Genomic DNA, 19,830 nt, shown 5'->3' on the forward strand with positions numbered 1-19,830 from the left:
CTATATTCAAAAATTATTTTTAGGTTAAAAAGTGATCAAAAACACATTTTTGGACTCAAATTGTAAATTTAAATTTGTAAATATGACTAATTTAAAAATTATGTAGTTTTTAAATTTGTTAGTGCATATTTTGTGTAAGTTGTAGTGTAGTAGGATGGCCCTTTTATAGATTGCATTCACAATACAAGTCTCACACTTAAGCAATGTGAGACTCTTGTATTGCCTTGATAATCTATAAAAGGATCACCCTATTACACTATAACTTATACAAAAATAAACTCACAAACTGATTTAACTTGATATGATACATAAAATTCTAACATTATTTTTATTATAAATTAGATCTAACGGATTTTATGAAATCATATCAGTTTGTGAGTTTACTTTGTGTAATCTCTTTGTGGTGTCTATAGCAGTTCTCTTTATATATAGTACAAATAATAAATATTTATAAATATGTATAGTATAAATATATATTTATATAATAAAATATAAATGCGGAGCAGGGGAAATGAGAGGCGGGGTTGGGCACTCCTAGGCCCCTACCCCCACTAAGGGGGCCAAATGCGGGGCGGGGCGAGTGGGGAGGGGCAGCGAGGTGTGGGGCCCCGCTGCCCACCCCTAATTTGAGGGAGCATCTACAACTTTCTACCTTCTAGGCTCTTTTGTTTGATTCTCAGCGAATAGATACTACGAGTACATCATATATTCTTAATTGTGTGAAAAATTTGATTATGGAGCTGTTTCGAATTCAAATATGGATTAATACTAGTACATCGTAGATTATTGGTATCAACTGCCTAAGGATTTATTAAATTTTCTAATTAGATTGAGATTAGACAATTATTAAAATATGATTTGAGGGAGCATCTTCAACTTCCCGACTTCTACGCCCTCTTGTTTGATTCTCAGTTAATAGATACTGCTATGAGTACATCATATATTCTTAATTGTGTATAAAACTTGATTATGGAGCTGTTTGAACTAATTGGTCTTCTCCACTTCATAACTATATGAAATTAGACAGAATATAAAGTATTATAGAGAAAATAAACCTTTAAAATGTCAAATTATGACTATTTTTTAAAGAATAATCTAGGTGCAATCCTGAAATGAAATAAGGCCTCCCCATGCACGACTTAATGAAATGGGAAATTTTAATAAATTAAAATAATTCCATTTCAACATTGAGCACCAAAGACTCGTCTCTCCCCCCCCCCCCCCCAAATTTCCCTTGCTTAGGCACTGCTTGAAGGTAGGAGTATCAAATTGTATTAACGAGTCGTGTTCGTATCGTATGAGGACATGTATATTACACTATATGGGTCAACCTTAACCTGTGTCAAAATCCCAAATTCCAACACGACCCATTAAGATAACAGGTCGTGTCGTGTCAACCCGTTTTGATCCATTTATATAAATAGGTTGAACAAACTCGAAATTAACTCATTTGACCTAGTTAAATTTAGTATAATTTTATATAAATGTTAAAATAACAATATCTATAAAAAAAATATAAACTAACTACAATTCCAAAATTATAATCTAAACGATAAAAATATCAAAATTAAAATCTCAATAATTTTATTTTTAAGTATAAGGATATAATTATAATTTTAAATTTCTTAATAGATTATAACAGATTAAAATGAATTGACCTATTATCAATTCGTTAAACAATCGTATCTTATCGAATCAATCCGTTTTGATCCGAAGCTTTTAATACTAAAGGGAATTTGAAAGTTATATTTTAGCCTGAAAGGCGATTGCTTTCTAGGATTTGTTTTCTGGGTTTTGTTTGGGTAAATTCCTTTCCCTCTATCCATTTTACAAGGCTCCGCCCTCCACTAAATGCGAGATCCAGCACTCCAATAACTTGTAAAAATATAACTTCAAAAATATAACCAATTTGCTAAGCTACTGAATGCGAGATCCGTAATTTGTATACAGGACAATCAAAGAGCATAGAAAATCAAAGAGCTCCAGAATCTGCCAAATTCCCTCAAATCTAAAATAAAGTTGATTTCAAAAACTTGGTTTATTCAGATGGTTTACGTTGTGGCGGCCGAAGATGGTGGAGGAGAAGCTGACGTCGACTGTGGCGGACGGAGCTCGAACGTGGCCGACGGCGTTGAAGTTAGCTCTGTGACTGGAGGGATCTGAGATGTCTATCGGGAGGGATAATTGCTTGAGCCTGGAGGGAATTTACTGAAAATGGCAGTTTTGACATTTGGCCAAAATTTGAGAAGAATTTACTGCTCAGCCGTCCGCACGTAGTCTCCCCAACGGGGACTGTACCTAGCAGTGTTCTTTTTTATTTTAATCTATGAGTATGAAAATAAAATTCTTCTCAAAGGTGAAACCAATTTTTAACAAATATATGTAAATTTCCGGTTTGGAAATGGGAAAAAATAATCGGTTGAAAATCGTGTAATCCTCGTACAAACTCTATCAAAACAAATAAATCCACCTTAAAAAGCAAGTTTTTTAAACTTCCACGAGAAACGTGAACCCACGAAATTTTAGAGAAAGGAAAATTGACAGTCACTCCGGCGTTTTCGGATGGACTCAGCTCCGAACTCTCAGCCCTTCGGTTCGTTATTTTCTTGATATTGCTTTCGAATATTTTGGTTTTATAGCTTTTGAATTTTAGGAAATGTAAGAAATTAATCAAGGTGTTCCAAGGAATTATTATGTGCATTGTTGTTGGGCTAAAATTAATATATACCGAGGAAATCCAGGCTTAGTAAATTTCCTAGTTAATAGCAATTGAAGAATTAGCAGGAAAATTTACATTGAATTTAGTTTTCTTTGAGGTGAATTTGGGCGATTCTTTTTCTATGTTTTTCTTTTTTGGGTAAAATTTTGCTTCTTCTTTAATTCGAGTCCTGTATGTTTTTATACGGTGTTATTAGTAATTTTATTTTACATTAAATGTTTGTATCTCATTCTCTGTTAATTGTGTTTTTGAATAATGCAGCTTGCCTGCTTTTGAATTCTTTAGCATTTTCCAACCAATCTTTTGGTGGGAGGTTCGGTTTGTGTATGGGTATACTTTTATGTAGAGGAATGGAATTTAGTAGTTTGACATAGCCAGACCTGCAACCAATTAAGGAAATGGATTCAGCAAGGAGTTGGTTTCAGAAGTTTCAAACCCGGGACAGGTCAAGGGTATGACAAAGGAGCCTAATGGTGAAGGGAAGGAGGATTTGGATGCACAAGGTGATGAACAAGCACTTTCCAATGTCACAAAGCAGAAGGTTTCAGTGGCAAAGCAGTATATAGAAAACTACTACAAGGAGCAAATGAAGAACCTGCAGGAGAGGAAGGAGCGGTATGGTTCATTGCCCCTACAAATAAATACACAGTACTCAAATTTTTGCTTTTGGATATTGGAATGCTTTGATGCCGATTTAGCTTTAAGATGGTAGAATTACAACAAATTGCACGTTTTGATGCCTTTTTTGTTTTGTTTTTTAATTAGCCATTTTATGTTTCGATCATCAAGGGGGAAAAGAGTAAATAAGTTACGATCCACTCAACTACATGTTTTACTTCATAGAAAATACTTTTGCATGAGGATTAGGGCTAGTTTGGTTACTCAAAACCAAACTATCTCATCTCATCTCATATAATTATTACAACTTCTCCAAACTCCCACATAAAATATAATAAATAATTCAACTTTTTTAAATCAAAAAATAAAAATAATATTAAAAAATTATATTATAACAATATTTTATTCAACTTTCAACATCTCATCTCATCTGAACTGCGTAACTAAACGAGGCCTTAGTCTCAATTATAAAATGGTACTTCTATTGAAGCCATAGCCGATTGTGGTTGCATACAGTATCTCTTTAAGCATAGTGATGCTACAGGAAACTATATCATTTCCTTCCCAGAAGTCATTTCCTTCCTAGAAGCCCCTCTCCCACTTCCCAAAAGGAAGGCGGGCCCGTATTGTTTGTTGTGGTGTATTTAGAGAGAGAAGTTACTAGAGTTTGAGAATAGTGAGAAGATGGAGAACTCATAGGTTTCTTTTTAAAATCGTATATCATTGAATGATTGCTCATTTTGGTTTTTAAATTTCTAGGAGTTTTTTGCACTTTTTGTTTAGGGGATACACCTGTGTACTAGGGTAAAACCTCTTCTGATGTTAACTTATAAAGGGAAAAAGTAAGAATTTTACTGGTAAAAGGCTGTAAATGCTCAGAAGTTGAAAGAAACTGTTAAGAGGTAGGTCGACTATTACTAGTTCTTATTATCCTCTGTAGCAACAATGTTTTTCTTTCCTCCTTATGTCTAGTAGGTGCAAATGTGAAGAGACAATAGAGTTGGATGCAGTTTAGTCCAAGTATTTTGAGTAACAAGTCCTTGTGTTAAAAAATAAGTACTTGGAGTAACAAGTGGTTTTGTTATCTGTCCTTCGATTGGCTGGATTATTTCATTTGTACAAAGTGTTACTTTTTTAATACAGTATAACGGTGTGGAATTTACACTTTTCTCTGGTTAATATATTTAGTAAGGGATTTATCATACTTATCCTGAATAGGACTGAGAATTGAAACTTTGGTGCTGGGGAGCAACAAGATTTCTAATTGTACTTTCATTGAACAGAAGAAATATTCTGGAAAAGAAGTTGGTTGATGCTGATGTCTCTGAGGAAGATCAAAACAACCTTCTCAAATTTTTGGAGAAGAAGGAAACTGAGTACATTCGTCTTCAGAGGCATAAAATGGGTGCTGACAATTTTGAGCTACTGACAATGATTGGAAAGGGTGCATTTGGAGAGGTATTTAGTTTCGTAATGTAATTTACTATGATATTACCTATAAAAAAAAAAAAAAAATACTATGATATGGTTTTCCAGCTTTTCATTGTCAATAAATAGTTTTTTTTAACTAATTCTTATATTATGTTTCACATTGTGGCTGCTTACACAATCGTGTTTAATCCAATTCTAAACACAAAGCATTTGTAGTCTAGTAGACATGATTTGTTATGAATCAAGGAGGACTTTTTTACTAACTTGAGCGTTATGACCTGGCTGTCTCCCTAGGTTGACATGCTGAGTTTCTTGAAGTTGGGAAAATATACCTCACTCTTGAATTAACGATTTACAATTTATACTAATGCGCACAGACACGTTCATTGGTCCTTTTGTTTGTTCTAATCAGTAGCACACAAGTAAAACCCAATTAAACTGACTTACAACTTACAAGGCCAACTGGTGAAAGCTCAGTTTTTTTTTTTTTTTTATCCATTTTCAGAATAAACAGGATTGTGGCTAGTATAAGAAAGTAATATATAAAATACATAAAATAAATAGTAGGTGTGCTTCACCTATTCCCTGTTAGTATTATTAAAACTTCTTTTGTACTTGCTAAAAAATAACTAATATATAAAATGAAGCACATCAACTTGAGATGATTACGGGGATGCAATTTCTTACCCTCGGAATCTTTTGGGGAGGGTGATGGCAACACTTTATGGGAGTTTGGAGGACTTGGTCCCGCTTAGATGTAGCATGTGTGTTTGAGGTTGGGACTACTTGTACACATGGGCATTAGTTTTTGACCTGGTATACATGACAGTTGATAGGTTCTACGGTAGAGCTGTGCCATTATTGGCATGAGAGTTTTTGTGGCAATAGGAAAGTGGGAAAAGTAATTGGCATAAGGTTGTGTCCCCTTCTTTTCAAGAAAGGCATGGTGCTCCTTGTGGGTTTGTTGCCACTAGGCAGTTATTGGCATGGGTCATCTTGTGGTAACTTTCATTAATCAAGTTGTCCTAATTCTTCTAACAAGGCTCACTTAATAGAAACATAATCCTAGCACAATAAGGACCGCCTCCTATTAGGAAAGGACAAAGATTTCTAATTACTAAACAGGACTCATTTCCAATTGGATACCTAACAGGAATCAAAACAAACTAGACTCATTACCAGGCCCCTAATGATCTTGACTCGAAAACAAACCAGGTCTGAAATGTGTCTTGTGAGTTGCGGACCTTAGGTTTTGTTGTCTGGGACTGAAAGGGATATAGATGAGATTGACAATGTCCTTTTTCTTTCACTCTCTTATTGTCCCATATTAAGCTGTACATTTGTAGATCAAGCAAAGTAAACTTTGCTTTTGTGCCACAGGTAAGAGTTTGTCGGGAAAAGGAAACAGGTCATGTTTATGCTATGAAAAAACTCAAGAAATCAGAGATGCTTCGCAGAGGCCAGGTATATGTTTATCTGACCTGCCAGATGGTACCACTGAGGCATAAGTATGCTAAATTTATTGCCAATTGGCTCTTCTCCCTTTTAGGTCGAGCATGTGAAGGCAGAAAGGAATCTGCTTGCAGAGGTTGATAGCAATTGCATCGTCAAACTCTACTGTTCTTTTCAAGATGACGAGTTTCTTTATCTGATTATGGAATATTTACCTGGGGGAGATATGATGACTTTACTTATGAGAAAGGATACCTTCACTGAAGACAAAGCCAGATTTTATGTTGCAGAAACAGTTCTGGCTATTGAATCTATTCATAAACACAATTACATTCATAGGTTTGTGCACTTAATGCCAATGTGCATGCTTGCATTTTGAATTGGTTCAGAAATGTTGTTTTGTGGGAGTGCAACAATAGACAGCATTTGATTAAGCTCATTAGTGTCACATAGATTCAGCACGTAAGTGTAATACCTTTACAGGGATATCAAGCCCGACAACTTGCTTCTTGATAGATATGGGCACTTGAGACTGTCAGATTTTGGACTGTGTAAACCATTAGACTGCAATACACTCCAAGAACAGGATTTTTCAGTGGGGAACAGCCAAAATGGGGCTGCACAGAATGAAGAGCGCCCTCTGGCTCCAAAACGCACACAGCAAGAACAACTACTGCATTGGCAAAAGAACAGAAGAACGCTTGTAAGATTTGTGATTATTTGTTTTTCCTTTCTCCCTTCCCCTTAATCTAACCCCAAACTCTTATTTTCTTTTTTCTGTTTTTCATAGTTTGCAATAATGTCGTGTTAATATAATTGAAAATTATGCCACCATTTGCTACATTGGTGCTAATGAACTCTAGCTCAAATGGTACTTCCTTCCCCTATAAAGATTGGGATAGGCAGTGAGGTTGTGGGTTCAAAACCCTCCTTGTGCATTTTTTAACTTAAAAAAATTCCTTTTGTTTGGTGATTTGAAGGATCCATCTTCGTGACTTTCTTCATGCATTGGGAGAGGATCCATCTTTTTTCGCAAGTTTTTTGCACAGACTGCTCAAGGTTTCTTATTTCTTAATAACCGTCAGTGTTTGGCATTGCAGGCTTATTCTACTGTCGGTACACCTGACTATATTGCGCCAGAAGTTTTGTTGAAGAAAGGATATGGATTGGAATGTGACTGGCAAGTATTGTGCATTTTCTGTAATGGGCATTTGGATGCCTCATGAAGATTAATCAATTCAATTTTACTGGCCAAAGTGATTCCTGATAACCCTTTTAATCTTAAAGTCATGTGTATCCTAAAATCTCAGTTTTGTTTATTTGCATGTTGCTGATAAGTTTTCTTGATTTGGCTGGCATTCACAATTGTTTATATCTTTTGTGCTATGGTCACAAAATTGAAGGGGTTTTTTCATCTATTCTCAATGTTATGGGCAACAGATAATTCCACTTCTAAAGTGTTTCTCAGTGATGCCTTAAATCTTGTAGCAAGTAACCTTTGATGAAATCGTTGTTATTATTAATATGTAGGTGGTCACTTGGGGCTATTATGTACGAAATGCTCGTGGGGTACCCGCCATTTTATTCTGATGATCCCATGTCAACATGCAGAATGGTACTTATTTTTCTTAGAATTTTGATAGAAACTTTATGTGGCATTTGCTCCTTTTTTTTTCTTCTTCAGCACGAGTCTGAGCTACTCATCCTCTATTTCTTCTAAAGTCTGTTTGTACTTTTGGCAACAGACTTACTGATGCTGAGATATTAGTTTGATTGTTTCTCCATGAGTACTTCTCATACTGGATCTTTTCTTTTCTTTTCTTTTCAGTTGTTCTTAGTTCCCCATGGAATTAGTGATGTTTTATCTCATATAAGCTACACATTCAGAGAAGTTATGACATTTTATAAAAACTTTGGTTAATTTCATGTGGAAACAACCACTCCCCCCACCCCCTAAAAGAATCAGAAGAAATTTTATTGCCTTCAGGTTACCATTCTTCCCTGTTTTATCCAGATAGTGAACTGGAGAACTCATTTGAAGTTTCCTGAGGAAGCAGAGCTATCTCCAGAGGCAAAAGGTCTTATTAGTAAACTTCTGTGTAATGTAAACCAGAGGTTAGGATCAAAAGGTTCTGACGAAATAAAGGTGTTGTATGGTGTGTCCTTTTCTGAAGTCTTAGATTTTTTCCATAAGCTATTAGCAAATAAGAGGAGTTATCTCCCTTCTGTTTCCTTTCCTCAGGCTGATCCGTGGTTTGAAGGTATTGATTGGGACAAGATATATCATATGGAAGCTGCATTTATTCCCGAGGTCAATGATGATTTGGATACTCAAAATTTTGAAAAGTTTGAGGAGGTATCAGTTTGTTTTGAACTATTCCTAATTTCATGGAGCTAGCTTTGAATGGGCTTCTTGTTGCTAATATTTTCTTGTACTTATTCTTTTACAGTCTGATAACCAGAGTCAGACTTCATCCAAAAATGGTCCATGGAGAAAGGTAATTTTTCGAGTATTTCATTCTGCTTCTGTCATTCGTCATTCTTTGATCCATAGCTTGGTGCAACTGTCTATGCCTTGTTGTCAGGGCGATTTGGAAAAAAATGTACTTTAATCATGATGCAGGATCAATCAAGTAAAAGTCCTGTTGTAGTTTTGTGTTCTTGCTACTAGTACGTGCTGTCTACTAGGACCTTACTAGTTGATTTATAAACGAATGGTAGCAGTTCCTTTCATGCTATTCTGGCTAGGTTTACTGAGAATGTTTTTCCGGTCTTTCTATAAATGTTATGTGCGTGAACTTAATTTAAGGGAGGCAAAAATAGGGAAATTATTTTTTACATCTGAAATTCCTAATAAAATTTAGGTAATGCTAAGGGCATGTATTTAAGAAATCATTTGTTTGCTGTGATGCATACATTGAGGGTCATAATATGATGCTTTTTGGTAGGCTTGATGTTATTTGACTCGGGGGTCAAATTTGTTATGATTTGTTTTAATAGGGGAATAAAAATTCTCTGTTTGAATTAAAGAGCCTGTATTTCTTTTGGGAAATTGTATCATAGGCTGGTGCAAATGTGTCTTCTTGATTATTTTTATATTGGTTATGCGATGTATTGAGATTTTATTTTCAAAGTTTGCATGATTTTTTTTCTTGTTCTCCTTTTGTTTTCTCACTATTACCTTTCTTTGCAGAAGCTCTCAGCCGAGGACCTTAATTTTATGGGTTACACGTATAAGAACTTTGAAATTGTCAATGATTATCAAGTGCCTGGGATGGGTACGTTTCTTTCTCCATATTATCTATGTTAAATAGGCTTGGCAGAGGTGTCAGTTCTAAGTATATGAGCAAAGTTGTGCTTGTCTGTGCAATGACATAGGTTGGGGGTTGTCAATGTGAAGTTGTAAACGGGCTGGGCAGTAAATGTTATCCTGGGATCGGTATTGTTAGCTTGTTGTTGGGATCACGCTATGCTGTTTTATTGTGTAAATAGACTGGGTTATCTTCAAAGTGAACACACCAGAAATGATAACGATGTAGTTATTTGCTAATGTTACTTCTCTTCCGTGAGTATTCCGTTAGGCTACCTTTTCTGTAGCTGATTTTTACTTTTTCTTGTAGCTGAGTTGAAGAAGAAAACCGGCAAAGCAAGGAGGCCATCTGTCAAATCACTTTTTGGTAGGCTTATGCCCGATTATACTCTTTGAATACTTGAGCAGTCTTTGTAATCATCTTTAGATGTGTCCATTTTGCATGAGTACCTGACTGGCATTTATTTTTCAGAAAGGTTATAATTTTTTTATCTCACCTCTTTGGTTTCACTTACAACAGAGGGCGAGTCTGAAACATCAGAAACATCTGAGACGTCTGATATATCTGCAAGTAGTCAACCTGTATAAGGGAGCTTTTTAAACCTCTTGCCTCCCCAACTAGTAGCATCTCAAAACCACAAAGAATCCCCCTTAACCCAGCTTTTTCTCTGCATGGTGAGATGGACAAGATGCTCAAGTTGATACGTCAACGCATTGACTTCCAAGTAACTGGGTGTAAATTTTGGGTGAAGTCAAGGGTGGATACATCCGCATGAAATTGAGGCTTGTTTGAAAACTCGAACTTTGAAGTGTGAAGAAAGGGTTCTGGTTTTGAAGCAACAAATTAGCTCAGAACCTTTCTTGGAAAGGATTCCAGTAAGTTTTTCTGTTTACAAAGATCCTAAACCGACAAGATTAACAATTCATGCTCTACAGAAATGCATTTTGCATTTTGCATTTTTTTGTCAATCTACTAGATATTGTATAGAGAAACTATAACGTGTTCAAATTCCTTTTGATGTATATTGTGCTTTTCATTGGTTAGTCCCTTTTTTGGAATGAGCATTATGCTACCAAATTCAATCTATATACTTCTGTTGGCTGCAGCCAGTCCCTTTCTTGCAAACACTAGTACTGTACTTGACTCAATCGGAGGAGGATGAAAGAAAACCAAAGAGAGACATTGTTAACTTGCTTTGACTTCTCTTATCATGAAGTTTCTTCATCTTCAAAAATTTCCTGCAGTTTCATATATACTTTTGTTCACTAATTATATCGAAAATTGGAGAATAGGGGATAGTCATTCTCCCATTTGTATTATTTGTTCTTTGAGTAATGCTAGATACAAACTCCAAATGCGCCTTTGGAGATTGGCTCGAAATTCCTAGATCGATTGGCTAGAATAGCAAGAACTTTGGTCTTGGGGATATACTCTTCTCAGGTCCAAGGTTTGAACTTTTGGATGTAAATTTTTAGGGTTCACATCCTACCAAAGAAACGTGGATGCTTTACCTAATTATCATTCCTGATTCAACTATGAATTGAACATTGGTAGACAGATGCTACATCAGCAAAAGGTATGGATTGAGACAGTACTTTGGAATCTTATTAACAGCAAAGTTAAAACACTACATGATTCTAAAGATATTCTCCTAGCTAGGCCAAGGCTTGACTGAGTCATCATGGTGGGGATGTAAAACATGTACAGGTGCCATTTGTCAATATATCACGCCCCTTGAGCGTCACCATCAATTTCAAAATGATTATTATTTTAGAAGTTAATTACTCTTTCTTTTAAAGAATTTCTTAATTGATTATTTAGTTAATTAGATTTTATTTTAATTTCTCAGGAAAAAAAAATGTCTGCAATTTATACAGTACTATCTATAACGATTGAATAGAATGTCTTTGAATAAACAAACCTCCTGGTGTGAGCTGAGCTATGATGACCAGGGTGCCAACTTTCATGGAATTTGTCTTTTTGAGTGTACTATATATTATATATATATATATATATATATATATATATTAATTTTTTTATATAAATATATATCCTAGTGTACGTACATTAGGGCATTGTTTGAATTGAGAAGTGATTTAAATTCATCTCATCTCATCATTATAATTTTATTAAATTTTCACACAAAATATAATAAATAATTTAATTTTTTTAAATATCAAAATAATAGTAATATTATAATAATATTTTATTTACCTCATCTCATCTTGACTATCAATCCAAACGGGGTTTATATATTCGGGAAGCCCATATTGTTAAGAAATTAATTATAAATTAATTGAACAATCTTAGCAAAGCATGGCGTTGTTAAGCTGTAATCAGAGTAATTAATTAAGTTATCACTAAGTTAATATTAAATTTCGCAAAAAAAATATTTATTTTTTAAAAGCAGGGAAAATTGATCGATCGCAGTACTACCTGAGCACCACCAGATAATTAACTCCGGCAACAAACCTGAAGGTAGCGTACGCACATATATATATATATATATATAGTCTTAATTGATTTATAATTAATCAATAATAATTTATTTTAGTGGTCGGCGAAAATGCATACAACGACTTTGGAAAACTAAGTCGGGAAAGAGATGATCATCGAGTACCCAATTTAATTAATAATATTTTGAATAAAAAACCTGTCATTAATTTGGCTTAATTCGTAAATTAATTAATTAATTAAGGGGGTTTTCCATCGTAATCAATCATAGCTAACATAATACGTCAATCTTGTAAGAAAAGTTGGTCCATATATATATATATATTAATTAAATAAAATCAAAGACTTATCAACTAATTAATTGCATGCAAGTTGATATGATCATATTATATATTCATATGGATAAAAAATAATATCGATTTTTTTTTGCATATTTTTCATATAACACTCGTAATTTGAATTAAAGTTAAGGATACATGAGATGAAAAATGTGCATAAAAAAATATATAAATATACGTAACATGCGCAAATAAAAATATTATCAGCACTATAATATTAATTCAAGATGGTGGATTAGTTGCATTTTATACCACATTTTATATGCATCATCATGCCCAAGCCTTTCTATATAATATATATATCCTTCGATCCCTTCTTCTAGATGGTCTAGCTATATATATATAACTAGACCTATATATATATATATATATATATATAGCTAGACCTTGCTTTAAAATTAACTTCAAGTACTAGCTCCTTCATGACTCATTTAATACTAATTCTTAAAATACATAAATAAAAAATCGAAGTTAATAAATTAGAAAATCACTACAAAATTAGTGACGTGTGGGGGGTTTTTGGGTCTTAGCAGTTTGTCGTTTTGTACATGCCTTGGTTATGCCGGCCATCGGCCTCTGGCATCGAACCAGCACCATTATCCTGTTGTGTCATGGAGACCTTTTCTTCTATTTCAAATCTCTTTGTTCACATTCCAAAGTTTTCCCTTTAAAATTGGCCCTCACCCTCTCATTAACACCCCTCTCACGACCATATACCTCATCATCGTTGCCCTAAATATTTCTTATTATCTCCTGATCTCTAGCTAGCTTGCTTGCTTGCTGTTAATTTCTTTCTCTAATCATATATATATAGTTCAATTCCTTCCATCTGTTCTTGAATTTCCCTCATGAAAGCAGGATTTGAAGTGGTTCAGGGGGCTTTGGACATGATACAACCCCATGAGCCATGGGATATTTACCACCCTACAGCTGTTGGGTTTCCAACTCCAACCAGCTTCAACCCTTTCCTCGTGAAGCCAATAATCGAAAACCGTTGCTTAAACATGGAGCGCAACGAGCTCTCTGAGTGGGTGGAGCAAATCACTAGACAACTCATCGAAGATTTACCAGAAGCAACTGGCTCAGATCATCATCATCATCATGTCTTGCACTCTGAGACAAAGTCCCAGGACAACAACACCGTGGCATCATTTTCAGGCGAGTTCAGGCCAAGAAAAGCTCCCAAAAGAGGCCAATTCGACACCATTGGCAACGAGCTTCAATGGAGCAACGTCGAGCCTCATCATGTTTATGATCATGGAATGAACAAAGGGTTGAGTAGGGTTGATGAACATGGCCTAACCCTGATAACCCTACTTCTGGAGTGTGCAGTTGCTATCTCTGTCGACAACCTAGGCGAGGCTCATAGAATGTTGCTCGAGCTGACGCAAACGGGCTCTCCTTATGGGATTTCCTGCGCTGAGCGTGTCGTGGCTTATTTCGCCAAGGCCATGAGCAGTAGGGTGATCAACTCCTGGCTAGGTACTTGCTCCCCTTTGGTTAACTACAAAAGCATTCATGGCGCTTTCCAAGTGTTCAACAACATATCCCCTTTCATCAAGTTTGCACATTTCACTTCCAACCAAGCCATCCTCGAGGCTTTCCATCGCCGTGATAGAGTTCACATTCTTGACCTTGACATCATGCAAGGCCTGCAATGGCCGGCCTTGTTTCACATCCTCGCCACGCGCATGGAGGGTCCGCCCCACGTTAGGATGACCGGTATGGGCAAGTCAATGGAGATGTTACTCGAGACAGGAAAGCAACTAGCGAATTTCGCCAAGCGGCTTGGAATGTCATTTGAATTCCACCCAATTGCAAGAAAGTTCGGAGAAATTGATGCATCAATGGTCCAAGTCAGGCGTGGAGAAACTCTAGCTGTGCATTGGCTACAACATTCCTTGTACGATGCAACCGGACCCGATTGGAAAACAATGAGATTACTAAAAGAATTGTCACCTCCAATCATCACATTGGTAGAGCAAGATATTTCCCATGGAGGGTCTTTTCTAGATCGTTTTGTTGGGTCCTTACACTACTACTCGACGCTTTTCGATTCCCTGGGAGCAAATCTGCCCATTGACGATCCTAACAGGCACCGGGTTGAGCACTGCCTCCTACACAGGGAAATCAACAACATAATGGCGATCGGAGGGCCCGCGAGAAGTGGAGAGGACAAGTTCAGGCATTGGAAGATGGAGCTAGCAAGGAATTGTTTTGTGCAGATGCCGATGAGTGGGAATTCAATGGCGCAAGCACAGTTGATATTGAACATGTTCCCTCCAGCTCATGGATACAGCCTTGTGGAAGGAGACGGGACACTTAGGCTCGGATGGAAAGACACAAGTTTGTATACTGCTTCTGCATGGACATTCAATGCTTCTTCTAGCTAGGTAGCTGCAGCAAGCTAGCTCTCGATCATCTGATCTGCTATTGAAATTCATGTTTTTTTGTTTTTGGGTTTGTGTTTGTGTTTTGTGTCGTGTAGATCATCAGCTCAAATTCTCATGTACTACATGAATCCTACCGCATTAAGCAGGAGTTTTGAATTGTAAATTTTATTGGCATGCATGGATAAATATAATATTAGATCGTATATAGCTTTAATTAATTTATGGCCGGGGAGGAGGGAATGATACCTTGTTACTATAACCATTAATTGTCCATTCTGCATGTTTTCATAGCAATTTCTCTTTAATTTATTTCAATTCCTTGGATTTTTACGTTCACCATCGTGTGAAGGTTTCTGCTTATATATGTACAATTTAGCGACTTAGTGCACGCTTTATATATCAATTTCATCGAATTTTGAATGGAATTAATATATATTTGAAGTACTACACACACAAATATATATATATATATATGTACTTGAGCAGTAAGTGCAACATTAATATGATTATGCTAGCTAGCTAGCTATAGTATTGTATATATATTCGTACATACGTATTAGAATTACTAGAAGAAAAATGAGTATTTGTGACATTTTTTTCAACGAAAACATACTCATTTTAGATGAAAATAGTCATTTCGTTAAAAATAACTGGTCACAAATAAATAATTTTTTTATAGTGAATTAATTAGTACAAGATTTGTATCCCACTTCCAAAATTTGAACTACGTACGTACCCCAAGAATTAATATATATATATATAGATATACATATGCCAATTAACGTACGAGCCAAAATTATATATTATATAGTATGTAAAGAATTTAAGGGAGAAATGCATGCATGCACATGATCTTGAGATCATATTTTTGCCTCTGATCTGCATGCAGGCCGCAGGCTTGAGTATGTCGTATGTTTCCTTCTACATATGTGACGCCGGATCGGTAGTACTTTTCCTGAATCTGAATGCATGCATGGAACTGATCTATAATTGATCAGCATGCAGCTTAGCAGATAAAGTACTAGTCCTACGTACGTACGTACCGATCATGATGAATTAAATGAAATATCCAAGGCTAGCTGTTAGCTAGGAGCCCATATATATCGATTTATATATAGATACACATGAGAATTAAGAAGAAAACTAGCTACGTACGAGTGATCTACGACAATGAAAGCACAATATTATTCAAAGTAGTTTTGAACAAATTAACAGTAGAAAATTCAAATGATCATCAAAGCAAAAATCGAAAGGGATCGATGAAAATTATATATATATATATATATATATATATATATATATATATATATATATATATACACACGCACGCACGATCACATATATATAATAATATTAATATTAATGTGTGTGTGTGTGTATAGGTTGTGTTAGCTGCTAGCTGAAGATCATGATAATTGACGAGGTAGGTATATTATTTAAGAAAAGAAACAGATAGAGATTGGATATTTCAGTTTTGCTTCCTAAAGTTAAGAAGGTCTCTGTGGTGAAGTGGACCCCGCCCCAACGGGACAGGATCAAGCTTAATACTGATGGGAGTAGTATAGGTATTCCTGGTCTAGCTAGGGTTGAGGGTGTCATTCGTGATGTCGGTGGTAAGATGTGTGCAGGTTTTTCTGTTTCCTTAGGTTAGGGTTCTAATAATTTTGCTAAACTGAGAAGTTTGCTGGAAGGTGTCAGGAAGTGTTGCCAACTTGGTTTCTTTCGGGTGGATATAGAGATAGACTCTCAAATTTTGGTTAATTGGATTAAAAAGGGAAATTGTCACTTTTGATATCTTGAGGATTATTAGGACGAGATTCAAGTTTGTCTTGACTATCTGGATTATAGAGTGAGTCACATATTTCGTGAAGGTAATGTTGTTACTGATTTCATTGCTAAACTTGGAGCTGAAGGTTTGAATATGGATTGGTTTAAGGATCGAGGTACTTTGCCTGGAAAGTTAAGAGGTCTTATGTGCATGGATAAAATTGGCCTTCCCTATTTGCGTATATCGTAGTGAGGTACTTTCTTATTACAATTGTCCTTTTTTTACTACTCTATTTTCCGTTTGAGCTGACTTTTTCTTGCAGGTGGTCTTTTAGGTTGATTGTCTTGAGTTTTATGTATTTTCTTTTCAACTGAAATTTAGTTTGATGTCTAGGGTTTTTTTTATGCCTGGGTTTTGGTCTTTTTTTTAATATTTCCCAGGTTTATGGTTTGTAGTCACGGTTTTTTTCTGCCACAAGTAAGAATTTTTTAATAAAATTGAGATATCGTCCTCTTTTTTAAAAATGAAGAAGAAGAAGAAGATGGTTGCCAAACCAAGTTGATAAGAAGGAACAAGCTTGATAGCAATAATAGAATTAATTTAGATCTGGTCAATATACATGCTGGTTGCAGCACATCTGCAGAATATTCCAGCGTAAAGATTGACTTGGTGTGTGTCTATATATGTAATAAATAGATGGATAAATATGGTAATTAATTACGTACTGCCCTTGAAATTCCATTAAATTAACGTGAAGTACTACAGCATTAGTCTTTTCCCTTTTTTTTTTTTTGCCTACTTTTTTTTTCCTAATCAAGATTCATATAATATATATATATATATATATATATATATATATATATATATATTAAAAGATATAAGAGTTTAAAGGGTGCACGTGAAGACCTTAACAATCATCTCGAATCGACTAATACAACAAGAAAAAAGAAAAGAAAAGAAAAGAAATTTGAAGCCAATGACTCTACCCATTTTCTATAAGGGGAAGCTGCTTAAAGCGATATTTTTTCAATCCAAAAAATGGACAGCAATACCATGACAAAGTCGTGCGCAATAGGTGTTGTGCTGCACTTTGTTGGTCCAGTTTTGTTGAAAGAAACACCCACTTCTTTTTTCAAATAATCTTTTAGGGCTGTACAAGAAACTAAAAAATTGACCTAGACCGACTCAGACCGGCTGCCGGAGCTCAGAATCGATCGGCCAGTGATAGAAATTTGATAAAATCGGCATTGACCGGTTCGATCTCGGTTCAAACTAGAGAAAAACCAATGAACCGACCGTCCGGTCAGCAACCTTTTTTTTATTTTATATATTACATTCCAGCAGCAGCATCGGTAGCGGTAGCGACCCAGCCTCCACTCCAGTCTCCACTCTCCAGAGGCAGAGGTAGCGGCATCGACAACTGCAACGACATTGGTAGCGGTAGCGGCCCAGCCTCCACGACGTCCATATCCCTCTGGCAAGCGGCGCGTCCTACGCCCACGGAGTCATAGACCCACTAGCCTTTTCAATCCAAAATTTCTTTTGTCTATTTTATTGATTATGTCGTTTACATGGATGTTGTTGTATGTTGCTGGATTCTTAGATGATTATGCTTTTGTAATTTCGGAATTGCTGTATATTTTGAATTTAGTGGTGGAATTGAATGGCTACTTTGGGCAATTGAATTATTAAATTGCAAGACACCCAAACAAGGACTGATTTCTAACAAACTGATAAACCGACCGTGAACTAGTCGGCAACTGATAAGGCCAGTTTTACCCCTTACATGGTCAATTTTTGACCAATTTTCTTCCCAAAATAGCAATGTTCGGTGGGTTTCGATTTTTGCACAAAACCGAACCGAGTTGTCAGTTTTTCACCCCTATAATCTTTAGTTAGGAGAAGCGGTAACATAAGAAAATAGCATCTCGTAGATGGTTTGATACGTCAGCGTACAACCATCAATGGTATGAAGGCGCACGCCACTACTAGTGAGAAAATGTTTGATGGATATGTAGGATCCAAGGCCGTTAATCCCATTTTTGCTGTACGTGGTGCCAGAGTGCGCATCGTGACGCATCAGCATGTAGATCTCACGTGATAGGCCGTGTGTGAGAGTCATGCTCTACTCGTATGGACGCAGTCTTTTAAGAAGCCAACAGATCAATAGCTGGGGAGTCTTGTGGAGCGGCACGTGAGGTCGAATGTGGCTAGAAAGTAGTAGATTGACCAATTTTCGTATTATTTCTAAAAAGCAAAAGAAAAGATCGGGCAAAAGCCGGTGGATAGCATCGAAGGATACTGGAGGGAAGGAGGGGAAGAGTCGAAACTCCAACCCCCTTTGGATGGCGGAGGGAAGATCTTAATAAGTGGATTTTGGGAGAGCTTTTCGAAAGGAGAGAGAAAATGAAAAAAACTAGTTTGTAGTTGATTTTTTGCCTACTTTTTTATTTTTGCTCATGATTTTTTGCCTACTTAAAGTAAGGTATGCGCGCGCGGGAACGATCATATAATAATGAGCAATGATATTTGTATTCATAGAGTGTGCAAGTATCGCACACTCCTTTTAAAAAAAATTGAATGAATATGAGATTCACATGAAAAAATTAATTTGTAAATGATGGACCTCACTATTTTTTAAAAGAGTGTGCGTCTCTTATACAATCCATGACTGTATCTAATATTACTCTATAATAAAATATAAGTATTTATATATAAAGGACTTTCCACCTACCAAATATTATAATTAATTTTTCTATTGCCTCCAAGATATATAGATATATTGCAGATTTTGTATTTTAAAAATTTTATTTCAGGACTAATTTTATCCTAGTTCATATGTCACCTAAAACTAAAAAAAAAAAAAATCCAATGTTGTAAAACTAAAAAAAAATAACAAGAGAATTGAATGATCAAAATATATGAAATTAGTTTTTCAAAAACTCAGTACTATTTCTTTAACTTTCTTGTTGTATGTCTACTACAAATGCTCATCAAAATTTCATTTTATAGGCATGAGAGGATACATGATATTAAATAGTACATGAATTTAGGGAATGACAATACATGATGAATCAAAATGATACATGAACATGAGAAATATGAATATATGAATGGGTAAAAATTCTAATGGTCATCCATCAAATACATGGAATGTATTTTACTACATTCATGTATTTACAACACTCCCTATTGGATGACCATACATAAAGAACATGTCTCGTTAAAATCTTGTCAAGGAAAAATCCGATAGAAAAAAATAAAGGCAAAGAAAAAAGAGTACAATATTCTTGTGTACATTTGAATTCTTTAGGATTGTCTCGTTAAAATCTTGTAAAGAAAAATC

At 35.6% G+C, this 19,830-nt stretch overlaps 1 protein-coding gene and 1 pseudogene across 1 annotated transcript; both read left to right on the forward strand.

Moving 5' to 3' along the window:
• Positions 1–1,783: 1,783 nt before the first annotated feature.
• On the forward strand, positions 1,784–10,553 carry LOC121249152 (annotated as a pseudogene).
• A 2,552-nt stretch (positions 10,554–13,105) lies between these two features.
• Positions 13,106–14,716, forward strand: LOC121249524 (protein SCARECROW-like). The gene has a single exon (XM_041148226.1). The coding sequence runs from the start codon at positions 13,172–13,174 to the stop codon at positions 14,714–14,716; it is 1,545 nt and encodes a 514-aa protein (XP_041004160.1). The 5' UTR covers positions 13,106–13,171.
• The last annotated feature ends 5,114 nt before the right edge of the window (positions 14,717–19,830 follow it).

The sequence above is a fragment of the Juglans microcarpa x Juglans regia genome, chromosome 2D (assembly GCF_004785595.1).
Source record: "Juglans microcarpa x Juglans regia isolate MS1-56 chromosome 2D, Jm3101_v1.0, whole genome shotgun sequence".
Taxonomy (NCBI): Eukaryota; Viridiplantae; Streptophyta; class Magnoliopsida; order Fagales; family Juglandaceae; genus Juglans; species Juglans microcarpa x Juglans regia.

Excerpts from the sequence above, each read along its gene's own strand:
- LOC121249524 (XM_041148226.1), top strand. The coding sequence starts at position 13,172 with ATGAAAGCAGGATTTGAAGTGGTTCAGGGGGCTTTGGACATGATACAA.